The sequence below is a fragment of the Lithobates pipiens genome, unplaced genomic scaffold, assembly GCF_037356315.1.
Source record: "Lithobates pipiens isolate NorthernLeopardFrog02 unplaced genomic scaffold, aLitPip1_a1.2 Scaffold_19, whole genome shotgun sequence".
Classification (NCBI taxonomy): Eukaryota; Metazoa; Chordata; class Amphibia; order Anura; family Ranidae; genus Lithobates; species Lithobates pipiens.
In genome coordinates this window covers 209,795,830-209,809,635 of record NW_027507764.1, presented here as the reverse complement: position 1 = coordinate 209,809,635, position 13,806 = coordinate 209,795,830, and the positions used below count along the sequence as shown (strand labels likewise).

The 13,806-nt window shown below is 37.5% G+C and overlaps 1 protein-coding gene across 2 annotated transcripts in view; it reads right to left on the bottom strand.

The window, feature by feature from the left end:
• The window catches only part of TBX20 (T-box transcription factor 20), a 60,355-nt gene that overhangs the window by 46,258 nt on the left and 291 nt on the right, over positions 1 to 13,806 (bottom strand). For both annotated transcript variants that reach the window (XM_077491671.1, XM_077491672.1), the window contains exons 1-2: positions 13,718 to 13,806; positions 7,117 to 7,348 (exon numbers count right to left, since the gene is read on the bottom strand). The exon at positions 13,718 to 13,806 is cut by the window's right edge. In XM_077491671.1, the coding sequence (XP_077347797.1) occupies positions 7,117 to 7,348; positions 13,718 to 13,806 (321 nt within the window). The remainder of the gene's footprint in view (positions 1 to 7,116; positions 7,349 to 13,717) is intronic.

The window sequence follows — 13,806 nt, the reverse complement described above, 5'->3', positions numbered from 1 at the left end:
GAAAGTTTGTCAGTTTTTATTGCTGTCCCCCAGTCAAGGAGATTCACTCTCTCTATTTGTTCTGTTTACCATTATCACTGAAAGTGAAAGTAAAAGAAATCCCAAATTTTGGGTTGTTCCTAGAAAAGTAATAGAGGGGAAATTTTCCAATGGGGACACTCATTCTGGTGACCTGGGGGTCCCAAGGAATTCCCTTAATTAGGAGGTATTTACTCTCACTTCCTGTTTGGCTATGGGACAGGAAGGAAAGGGAAATCTTCACAACGAAATACAGATGGCGAAAAAAAAAAAAATCTGACCGGGGTTATAACCCTCCCATGCTCTATCCAAAATGAAAAAAAAAGGTTTTGCCTTTAGTTCTACTTTAAAATTTTCTGGCACCACTGTCTTATTTTAAAATTACTAAATAACCAGTTATAGTGGAACTATTAATAAAGCCGTATTGTGGGGCCTCAGGCATGTGAAAGGTCGTTTCTAAAATCCTATAATAAACAGACTAGTAACAATATACAGACTGGAAACAATGACTTGAGTGTAAGTAAGGGCCTGTAATGGCTTGTGGTCAAGGTGACAGATATCTACCAAAGAACTTTTTGTGGGAAGATACTGTAGCTATCTGTCTTCAAATAAGAAAATAGAGTACCATTATTTACTGCACACCTTGCCTCATATGACAGTAGGGAACATATGCTAATTTGTGCCTTCTTGTGCATTGGCATTTGAAGAATCAGGCCTGTCTGTAGGGAAATATTTTAATAAATTATCAATCCACAGGAAGCCATAAATGGCTTAATTATTGCAAAACTCTGAGGTGGGTATTGAGGAGCACATTACATTTATAGCATTTAGAGGTCTTTTTAAAATGTTTATTGTTTAAGTGCATCAAATAAATCCAACGTGTTTCGGGTAAAGTCTTCCCCTTCCTCAGGGCTAGTGTGCAAAAGAAGCAGGACTATCCTTGAGAAACTTTGATTATTGCAAGTAAAACGTGAAATGGGGATCATTGTTATTATTGGTCACCTTAACCCTAAAGCCAGTTTTCTTTATGCAGAAAAAAATCCTGGCATAGTCAAATCTGAAAACAGTTCAAATGTAAGATGGTATTAAAGTGTATGGAAACCCTGACAGGGAACTTCCTTTGTTTGGGGTTCTGAAATATACCATAAAAATGTTTTGTAATATTGGTTGGATAAGAGTGTATTTACACTTGAAAGTAAGTCCATTTAAAAGTAAGAGCCCCGGCAGGAGTTCCTGCATTTAACTGCGAGAGGCAGCCCCATTAAAAGCAATGGGAGGCTGTTAGCTCCCACAGCTAATTGCAGTCACTTGCATGTAATCGCCCATGCAGCAATCGCATAAGAGTTATAGAGCATGAGCGATTACATGAGCAATTACATGCTAGTGGGTGCAATTAGCTGCTGGAGCCAGCAGCCTCCCTATGTTTTCAATGGGGCTGCTCCTCGCAGCTAATCACAGGAACCCTAGCTAGAGTTCTTGCATGTAATCAAACTATGTGTGCATTCGCAAGTGTGAATGCACCTTAAGTGAAAAAAAATCCCAGTTGGTCTTATCAGAAATTCAAAGTTGTCCTGTGTTTTGTGTGCAAAACAACAGTTTTATCTAAAGGAGAGTAATTAGCCCATCTAGTTTTTATTTTGGACTGCAGATTGATTAAGCTGGCCATTGGCAGTGCAAATCTCAACCGGCCAAGATTTGAACTAGGTATGGGCAGGCTAAATGTACCCAAATTGATTGATTGACCAACTTGGGTACAACTATCCTGCCAGATTTTACATGTGGTTATTGCTGGCGTCTTTTATAGTAGACTGCCCCCGGCCTCCTGCCTGGAGAACACAATAGCTCCACGGGAAGGATTCCTCTGTTAATACTGACTGTGTTGATGGGGGAATCTAGTAAATTTCTTCTCTGCCTATGGCCGGCTTTGGCCTTTTTGTTGTAGAGATGGGAGAATAGGTGGGTCTGAGTAGTTTAGTAAAAGAAAACTGGGCAGGGCTGACACCACTCACACCACAAAAATGTGTGTTGTTAGCCCACAATAGGATTTAGGGGTGAGTGCTTTTCTGGCAGATCAACTGGTATTTTACTGTACTTGCAGGGTCATAAAAGGGAATGTGGAAAAGTGCATGATGTACTGCATATGTCTTTTTTTGCCTTGACATAACTTTAAATAGCCTTGCTAAATTCTTTGAAAATCAGAGTATAATGCACAGCTACCTTGAGGTTATCTTGACATGGTAAAAAAACAAGTGAGCTAATCCTTCCATAATAAATAGAATGTACTAGAAACTACTGGATTATTTACAGCTTCACTCAACAAGACATAATATTGGAAACTATGGAACTGCTCAGCCTTATTGTGGAGAAAACATTGTACTTGCTTAAGCTAACCCTAGTTCAGAATAATACTTTGTTGCTTGACCGGATAGGATAAAACAAATAGTAAGCTTCTGCGATATCCCAAAAGTATTTTTAGAATACTATGAGGTTGATTTACTGTAGGAATAAAGACCATTTAGCAAAGTGAATGTTCACTTTGAAATGTTTGTGTACACTTAACTTAGTAAATAAGGTGAAGCTATGTTCAATTTGGATGCCCAATCTTGGGTGAGGGATATAAGAGAAAAAAATATGTTTTTCCTTGGATACTATTGTATGACTGAAGGTAACACAATTTCAACTTATGCATTAAACTAAATGAACATTCCATTTGTTAGGTAGACACTATTCCTTTAGTAAGATCCAACTGAATTGCATATAAAAGTAAAAATACAGTAAAATGTTAAAACAGTCAACATTTAGGAAAATGGGTTGAACTTGGAGTACTCAATGTCAACTAGATATATAGAACAATACAGAGATACATTCAGTACACATTTCCAGGAATTCTAAACCTGTAACTGACCCCAGGGTATTGGAAAGTTATCAGCTATGCAAAATGTCAGGCTTGATCCAAAGAAGTATAGTTATACCAATAACGGGAATCTACAGTTGAAGCTCAACTCTGGGAGTAGTAAAAGCTCTCTCTTGTAGTGGGGCTGTGCCCACATTGAAAGGGTTAAATTCTCATTTAGTCTAGATTTAGTTTAGTTAGATCCCAATGATGGGGTACTATTCCTCCCACTGATAACAATGATGGAGCATGATTACTGAAACCAGTGATGAGACACTATACCTCCCACTGACACCAATAATAGGGCATTATGACTGACACCAATGATGAGACACTATACCTCCCACTGTCACCAATGATGGAACAATATATCTCTCCCTCTAACACCACTGATGGGGCATTATTACTCACACCAATGAAGAGACACTATACTCTCACTCACACCAATGATGGTACACTATTACAGTCATACCACACTTTTAAGTACACAATGGGGTTTATTTACTAAAGATGGAAAGTGCAAAATCAGGCTCCCTTCTGCATATAAACCAATGAGCTTCTAAACTCAGCTTGTTCAAATAAGCTTTGGTAATAAAACCTGGAGGATGATTGGTTTCTATGCAGAAGTGAGCCTGATTTTGCACTTTCCAGCTTTAGTAAATAAACCCCATTGCGTACTTAAAAGTGGGGTATGCCTGTACTGACACCAATGATGAGACACTATACCTTCCATTGACAGCAATGACGGGACACTGTATCTCCTACTGACATCAATAATGGGGCACTATTACTGACACCAATGATTAAACACTATATCTCCCACTTACACCAATGATGGGGCACCATTACTGACACCAATGATGAGACAATATACCTCACACTGTTTGAAGGACAGTAAACTAGCCCTTTGTTTATAGAGTTTGGAGATCCTAGGTCTAGGCTAGGGTATTGTAAAAGCGCATTTTTAACCTGATCCTCCACTCCCCTGGCAAAATGGTGCTCCCCTTTGCCAAGATAGTGGGCTGTCCTTCAACATCCTCACACCCAATGCAGAGCTATGGTCCCTGCATTTGTCTTGATGACATCTGATACAGCCAACCACCGGAGTGCAGGGGGGGAAAAAAAATCAGCAGGGACCAGTCTTGCTGCACGGAGGAGCCAGGGGGAGTGGAGGATCAGGTAAATAAAAATGCTTTGCCCATAAAAGGGCAGTTAACCCTTGTAATGCATAAACAACCACATTGCATGGGAGGAATTTTACTTTTCCCAGAGTACAGATTTATTTATCCTCATATATTTTAGTAAGAAAGAACATCCCATAATAATGCACCTTCCGCTGATGGGAGAACAGGGCACCCCTTTAGGTGATCCCTTGATTTTCCACGTATTATTGTTTGGCAATGACAGCGTAAATGAACAAAAAACAATAGATTTAAACAGCTTTTTATGTTTTAGCCTCCTTTATAGTAAAATGTATTGTTGTATTTTCCCCTAAAAACTAATATATAGGTAATTGTAATCTGTTAGGTAAGATTCATACTGAAACTACGGTATATGAAAACAACATGCATTATTTAAATTAATATTGCCAATAAAGTGAATAAAGAGTTACTGTGTTTAGTTATTTAATCATCATGAGCAAGACAAAGTCTTGTGTTGTTTTTTATTTCCTCTTCATGTGGTTAGATATGTAAACCCAGCTTCATATAAAACTCACTAAACAAAGTAAGCATTTTCCTTAGAAAACCAAACCCCATAGCAGAAAGCTATATGGAGTCAAGGGATGGGGACACTGCTTTCTGCTTGTATCCTGTAGTAGCTATTCATACTGGTTTTCCCCAGAGGGCAGTTAGTATTATATTGTAACAGCAATTCAGACACTGCCTGATTCTGTAAACAACATGGTACTTTATCAGAGATCAGATCATAGATCTGCTGCAGGGCTCCTTTCATTGGCACATATTTTTATTTTTTTATAACATTAAGAACTTGGTCGCACCTATGTGTATTAAAACACGTCAATGCATGAACACAGTTTATGTAAAAATGCACAAAAAAAATATGAAAAGGTGTGAATCCAGACTTACCTTTTGAAGAAAAAAAAACAATGAGTGAAGTCAGGACAAATAATCTATTATATTAACCCCCTAGGCTTAGTTTACAGAATGTTCAAAAAATCTTAAAGTTACAGCATTGCCTGCAACAGCTAAACTGCTCAAACAAAATGTTTTATATGCAGGGGTCAAGTCCTGGGAAAAAAAAGTATGGGATCTCACCCAAGATCCCCCACCCCCCACCTCAAAAATACAAAATGTGTGTATATCGCCTTTACATCAGGGTCCGCAGAGTTCCCCCTTGCAGTGTAAGGGGGAATCCTGCAGACTCTGATGTAAAGGCGAATGCCGGGAACTCTGCCCCCTTCACTCTGCCCCCTAGTGTTCTCTGTATCCTTCACTCCCCCCCCTCAGTAATGTCCTCTGTCCCCTTCACTCCCCCCCAGTAATGTCCTCTGTCCCCTTCACTCCCTCCCCCCAGTCATGTCCTCTGTCCTCCCCCCAGTAATGTCCTCAGTCCCCTTCACCCCCCCCCCCCCAGTAATGTCCTCTGTCCCCTTCACTCCCCCCCCCCAGTAATGTCCTCTGTCCCCTGCACTCCAACACAGAAATTTCCTCTGCCCCCCTTCACCTCCCTCAGTAATGTCCTCTGCCCCCTTCACCCCCCCAGTAATTTCCAGTTCCTGGAAGAGTGGGGGCTGGTGAGATCTCAACTGACCTGTCAGCGAAGTGGTGAGCTGTCAGCAGTGGGGTGCTGTTCCTTTGTTGACCATGAGGTGGCAGTGGTGGCCCCGTAGAGCGGAGGCTAGGTGGTATCAGTAGTAGTGGAGATGTGTGCAGCAGCGGGGTGAAGGAGGAGGAATTGGGAAGGGGAGTGGAATGGGGCACACCTGTCAAATCACACACCAGGCATGCCGATTCTACAAGGTTTGCCATTACACCGGGACACTCACAGCCGGTGTTTGGGACTCGGGAGTTGTAGTTTCCTCCTGCGCTGCTCAGTTCTCTCCAGTCTCCACCCACCGCCACCAGGAACTTGAGTGTGGTCCGGACTACAACTCCCGAAATGCAGAGCAGCAAACTGCCCTCCCAGCTCAGCTCGCCCCTGTTCAAAGGCCAGTCCTGCTAAAGGGAACTGCGTTCCTGCTATGGAAAAAGTACAGGAACGCCCTTCCCATGCGTTCCCACAGGACTCGAACCCTGTTTATATGTTTGTTTTATCATAAGCTTCTTTCCTTTAAAATGTAGTTCTTTATAAACACTTCATAAACTTGTATTAATGGGATTTCGTTTATATGACGTGAATGGTTCCAAATTCCCTATAAAATACTCTGTAATATGTCAGCACTGTATAAATAACTGAAATAAATATAATTTTGCTATGTATACATTGTTATGTCTGACTCTTGACCACAGATACAAAATTCCTTTCAATTATTTACCAGGTTTGAAGGATTGTGATTGGTTTAACTGCCATTAAAAAATAATATTTGCTATCAAATGGCATTACGCCTCATCATGAGCTGTGCATTAATGAATGCAAATTTATAAAATAATTGTGGAGGTGTCAGGACATTTTTAAGCCCCAAAATGATATTGCGTAATGTTTTATACATGACCAGCCTTTACTGTATAAGGCCAGGTATGTTTTCATTTTTACAGATCCCTTCACTAATGGAGGTATGTAGCTACAAATGTAGGTAAAGCTTTTAACTCAGTTGGAGGTAGGGATTAGTCTCTAGCTTTCAAGAAATGATTGGCCAGAGTTTCCTGGAAGATATTTAGTGTTGTTGCAATATTCTTTCTGGGGTATTGCATAGGCCCAGAACATCACGTCAGCAACTAATTATGTGTAATGGATGTCGTGTCATTTTTATTGCTATATTGTTCATGTGTTGGGCCTCAAAAGATGATATGCTCATCCTTTGGGGCACCTATTAAATGCATTCCATTGTTTTCAATACTCATTCCAGTATGTCATAATGTGTGCTATGAAGCAAAGAACAACCTAAAAGAGTTTGTAAGTTATAAACAGAGATTTTTACTTGAATGCAGATAATGAGGCATCACATTGACTTGCCTGTATTATATAAAATGCATGCCTTACTGCCTGGAAGTGAAGTTTCTGATACTTTAGGAAAGTTGATTTACCTGCCAGACTTGGTAATGATCATTTCCGTCCCTAGGTCATGGAACTTATCCCACAGTTCCTTGGTCTCCAGGCTACAGGAAATCTTAGCCATCTCCTCGCTGGGGATGATGGGAGTGGTAGGGATAAGAGGTTCTGTACACAGAGAGGCAGGACTGCTGCTGAAATCCCCATGAGGGTCCACGATGGATATGTCACTCAGAGGAACACAGGATGACTTCTCGACAAATTGTTCTAACACAAAGGAAAAGAAAATGTATCAGTGACTGAACTAACAAGGACACAAAGCAGCAGACCTGGAAAGTCTCTCTCATTTAAAAGCAATTGAATATACTGGGCTGGTGATGAGAAAGATAAAAGCTGCACATTAGTGTCTACTCCATTCAAGTCAGTGAGAGATATGTATGAAAGTGGACCAGAAAGTGTCCCTTTTCCCATAGATGAGTATTGTATTATATAAAGCTTGCATAATGTTTGGCCAACATAACATAATTTATAAAATATATGTAAGTATTACCATTGAATAACATGAAAGGACCAGGAAAAATCTTAAATATGAAATTCTTTCTTGAAACAGGCTAGCTCACTCAGGAGGGCCACATTGTCCTCTCCCCACTTTTTGATCATGGAAAACCGTAGACTGTTTTTCCTGATCCATCACCTTGCCACCACACCGGCTCTATGGGCCACTTGACTGGATTTGTCCTCCAGCCCTAAGGCTGCCAGCCCTCCCCTGTCACTCACAGTAGTTCGCACATTGCCTATTCTACTCAACTATGTATTTAGAGGTTGATTTACTAAAAATTGTATTTCTCTTGATAGCCTAAGTATGGGGGAGGTTTACTAAAATGGGTGCACACAGAATCTGGTGCAGCTGTGCATAATAACCAATCAGCTTCTAACTTCAACTTGTTCATTTAAGCTTTGGCAATAAAACCTAGTAGCGAATTGGTTATTATGCACAGCTGCACCAGATTTTGTGTGCACCAGTTTTAGTAAATTACCCCCACGTGTTGTTCATGTCAAATACCCAATCACATGCAGGGGAATTTAAAAAATAGTAGCTTCCTGCACATGCCTGGAGGCCCAAACAAACATACCTTCACTTCTCCAAATGGTAATCAACTACTAAGATTGGAGTGCATGATGCCCAAGTCCAATCAAAGCAGTAAAGTGAAAAGCATTCATCTTTCATGTGTCATAGAATTATCAGACAAGCACAGAAAAAGCAACACTAGCAACATATTGTATCCGTGTAATCCAGGATTTTAAAACACTTGTTTTACCTCTGTACATGGTAGAATAAATGGACCTCTAAAATGTAAAGCATATATTTTAAAGTGCTAATTCTCAGATGCAGAATAAATTACTGTTTTCTTTACTGAAAGCAGAGCAGTGTAAGGCAAATGCCGATTGGTTGTCCCAAGTTACTGCACACATAAAGTTTATCAATTCTTTAATAACTGGTGGTGGTACTGTCAATGTACTGTATCTATAGCAGCAATTGGGATGTACCTTTGTGGAGAAAGTTAATTCAGTGTGCTAAGGGACCTCTTTTATCCATGAATTAATAACAGTATGATGTGCATTTGAAATGTTCTGAATGCTGCAGATTTACTCAAAGAAAGCAAAGTTCCTTCCTTAGCAGACCGGGTCTACTCTAAACTTTTTATGTGCTATGATTATTTACATAATGTGCTAGTACATGGTCAAGTACACTGGACTATTATACACATAGATTTCTTTTAACAGATGTAATGCCACATTTAAAAAATCCTATTTTCATAAGAAAAGAAAGAAAGAAAGAAAGAGAACAAAAAGAAAGAAAGAGCAGCTAGCTTACTACGGGATGTTTTTTTATAAATTACATTAGAAATTAATTACAGTAAACTACCATAGCAACAAAGAATATTGGATTTATTTTTAAATAATATAGCCTCAATGTATCTGAACATTTCTCAAGATATAACAGATATATATATATATATATATATATATATATATATATATATATATATTATTTTTTTTTATAATACTGATAATACTGCAACCCTATCTATTTTGATGTCATAAAATGAAAATGGTAAATAGTTAAATACAGATCATTCATACATATTTTACTGCCATTTTTATGATGTGTTTCTTGAAAAACTTACAAATATTGCAGCCTATCCCATTCAGGACATTAATCACTAATATATGCCTGTTGGGGGACATTTTTAATAGACATTGACAGAGATTTGCTTAAAGTATCCTGAAGAGTTACATTACTGAAGCCTTAGTTTCTTTATGCCTCCACTTTTCAAGTTAATTGCACTAATATCAGGTCAGGTGATCATATAAAGAATGTGTCTTTCAAAGGAACACCTACCACTGACAATATTGTAGGCTGAAAACTGGATGAGATCAATGTATGTAATGATAGTATATTGTATATAAATGCCCTTATTTTTTAATTTCATGTGCTTTTATTCGTTTTCTCCACATTTAGATGCAGACCAAGGTACCAGACATAAATGACAAGAGGCAATATGTTTGCATATAAATGTAGAGACACATATAAATAAAAGCATGTGTAATTAAGAAAGCACTTCATATACTGAATACAGTAATTAGATGATAACTAACAGTTATCATCTATCAACTTACAGTTACCAGAATATTACAACCGTTCCACAGTGGTCCTTAACATAGAATTGACCATGAGCGCCTATATGTTAAAAAAAAAAATTATAACTATTGTTCTATGATTATAGCATGGTAAGGAAATCCTCTAGGAAGTGTAATTCTTTTAATGTGATTGTCTTCAAACATACAATTCTTACTAATCTACTCTCCCTGTACTTGTACATGGACAGAACATCAGACTGGGCTCAGCATAGCTCATTTTCACACAATACTATTAGGCATTTTAAAGCAACATCTGTATTAATAGCAAAAGAATATCTGAGAAAACAAATAGTTAAAAAAGCTAAAAAAAAAAAAAAATGCACAAAAGGGATATTATTATTTTTAATACTATTTAATGTATCAGAACCAGTACTATCTGTGGATTTTATTAAGATGTATAAACATTGCAGAATGAGAATGGCACAAACATTTTTTCTTTTTTTTTATAAGAAAATGGGTACTATGTTTTAGAGTATTGTGTTGACTGTCAAAAAAACTGTGTTCTGTGCATATCCTAATTAGTAAAAGCAATGCAGGGTATGCATGGAATGTAATATGATTTGATTAAAAAGAAGGAATGATATTATTTTAAAAGCCGTGTTGAATGTATCAGGACCATGTTAATCTGGGTATTTGTACTAATCAGTAAAAACACTACAGAAAAAAAAACACATAGAGAGACTTACTAAAACTGGTGTACACAGTCCAACTGTGCAAAGTCACCAATTAGCTTCTAACTTCAACTTGTTTAATTAAGTTTTGACAATAAAAAAGCTGATTGGTAAATTAATAAAGTTCCTTTATTCAAGTTTGATAGCCCTATACAATTTTAAAACTTGTATTACTAACTTGTATTGTATCATTCTCAATAAATTATTTTAAAAAGAAAAAGCTGATTGGTTACTATGCACAGCTGCACCAGATTCGGTGTGCACCAGTTTTAGTAAATCGCACTCAGAAAATATAATAAAGAAGAATACTATTACTTAAAATATAGGTGGATATATGGGGAACAGTATTATGTGGGCATTTGTATGAATTAGTAGAAGCATTGTGGAATGGGCACAGATATACAATTATTTGATATAAATTGGAATAGAGTTATTTAGAACAGTTTTGAATGAACCAATTTTATTTATATTAACCAATAAATAAGGGGTATAGTAGAGTATATTATTTGATATAAAGGGAAATACTGTTATATAGAATAGTGTTGAATGAATTAGAACCAGTGCTATTTGGATATTTTTTTATTAACAAGTAAAAGCACTGCAGAATCTAAACAGTAAAGAGTATTTTATTTATTGATATAAAAACGAATGCTTTTATATAGCATAGTGTTGAATGTATTAGGACCAGTGCAACCAGCTTTTGTATTAACCAGATGCATTGCAGAATCTGTAAAGTATAGAGTATATTATTATAAGATACATGCTGTTATATTTATTGCATGTTACAGTTTAGTTAGAGAAGTGCTGAATGTATCAGAATATGTTAGAATAGCTGAAAACAAATGTTTCAGAACCAGTGTTATCATCGGTGCCTTTATATTATGAGTATTAGCACAGCAGAATAAGTATATAGAGTATAATAATATTATTATGTGAAATGAATGAAAGGCACTAGGACTATGGAGTTCAATCTTCAAACTGTAAAATGCATATAATCGCATTAATGCTTAAATATAAATATCTCAATATAACGACCAGCCGGGATGTAAGCGAATGACTTATTTTTTACATCATTTAAAAAATGGTGTATTTTACACAGTGATTCTTTGAGCCTGTCTGTTATGAAGCCAGGGACTGAATGACACAGAAAACAATTGGATTGTACAGAACACTGTGGACATTTCCATACAAATTGAATGGAAAACTTTAGGTCGCTCCTATGTTAGAGCTCTGATAATAAAGCTCTACATATCACTATGCACACATTAGTGTCAGCTGTAACATACATTCATTTTCCATGATTCCCAAACACAGCTAGACTCCTGCAGATCCTGGCTACACCGATTGGGAAAAAACACTTCGGATATTAGAATCGTTTACAGGCATACCGCACTTTTAAGTATGCAATGGGGTTTATTTACTAAAGGTGGAAAGTGCAAAATCAAGCTCACTTCTGCATAGAAACCAATGAGCTTCTAACTCCAGCTTGTTCAGTTAAGCTTTGGTAATAAAACCTGGAAGCTCATTGGTTTCTATGCAGAAGTGAGCCTGACTTTGCACTTTCCAGCTTTAGTAAATAAGCCCCATTGTGTACTTAAAAGTGGGGTATACCTGTATACACGAACCTGTATTCGCTTAACATGGCACAAACATTGAGGGATCATTAAAACACCCCCCTGGACCCGATTGTCTCTTTAAAGCGAACTGAATTCAGTCTCACTGACAGCAAAGACTGGAACCCCTCCCTTCACTTCTCCAGGGAAATCGGAGTGACCCCGCATTGCTTGCTATGGTGAACATTGCACCTCTCCTGTTCAGCTCCTTGTGATCCCCGGGTTCTGCCTATTCTGTATTGTGGGGTGACTTCCATATCACCACTATCTGAGCACTGATAGAGAGGAGAGCAAAATTCTACATCTATCTGGCCAAATGTTAACTGCTCACTCATCGTATGCAATAGGCTTTATTTACTATTACTAAGCGATTCCTGAATGTTTGCAAACAAGACGAGCCTGTGTTCTCTTTAGTTACATACACACTTATATAGGAGGGACATAGAACGTCCACTAGCGCATGACTGGGTGCTGATTAAAGTGAACACAACTTCGCCTTATTTACTAACCTCCGACAATAAGTCTTTACCCCTTTAGTAGATCAACTCCTACAGTATTGTAATAAAAAAAGCATGTGCTATGTTAAATATTTGTGTAATAAATATTCATTCTAAAGCCAGGGGTTGAACAATTTGTGTGTATACATGAAAAATCGGTACACCTGCAAAATGATCAATATATATCTGTTTACTATTGAATGTAGACACTCATTCAGGTTGAACTGGATGGAATGGTGTCTTTATTTAACCTTACTAACTATGTAATATGTTTGATTTTCGAACACGGAACAGCAGAAAAGTGTATGCATATATATATTCAGCTATTTCTCTCTATTTCTCTATCTCTATATATATGTATATATACAGCTTGAAACCTATAGTATTTTATATCTACATATTTATCTCACTCTTTTTCTCTATATTTAAATTTCCATCTCTTCTCTTCTTCTCTCTCTCCTTTTTGAGAGAGAGAGAGAGAGAGAGAGAGAGAGAGACATGCCTATATAAATTTACAATAATACAAATACTATGGGTTTCAAGCTGCCTCTGCGAATATATATGTATACAGTATATATATATATATATATATATATATATATATATAGAGAGAGAGAGAGAGAGAGAGACAGAGAGAGAGAGACAGAGAGAGAGAGAGAGAGAGGAAGAACTAAACTATATATATATATATATATATATATATATATATATATATATATATACAGAGAGAGAGAGAGAGAGAGAGTGGAGAGAGAAATATGTCTATATAAATATACAATAATAAAAATACTATGGGTTTCAAGCTGTCTCTGCGAATATATACTTATACGGTATATATACATATACACAAAATATCATAACATATTCCCAGACAGCTTCATATCAGACTATATTGAAGGTATTGTGTAGTTGTGAGTCTACTTTGTGTATATCAGTCTATTCCCCCTTTCCTGTCAAATGTTTTCTCTCCATTTCTCGCTCTCACTATATAATATATATATATATTTTTTTTTGCCAAAGACAGTTTTAAGTCCACTTTTTGTACATAAGATCGGGCTATGTGCAGTGGTGTATTCGTGTGTGTGAGTCTATCCCCAATGTATGTCGGTCCCTGTCCCTCTGTCCCTCTGTCCCTGTGACCAGGCTACTCACCCAGAGGTTTGATGGTGCTCTCCGAGGTGTCCTTGTCCTTGCCTGGACCACTGGACATGAGTGCGGCTATAGAGAAGGCGTTCGCCCTG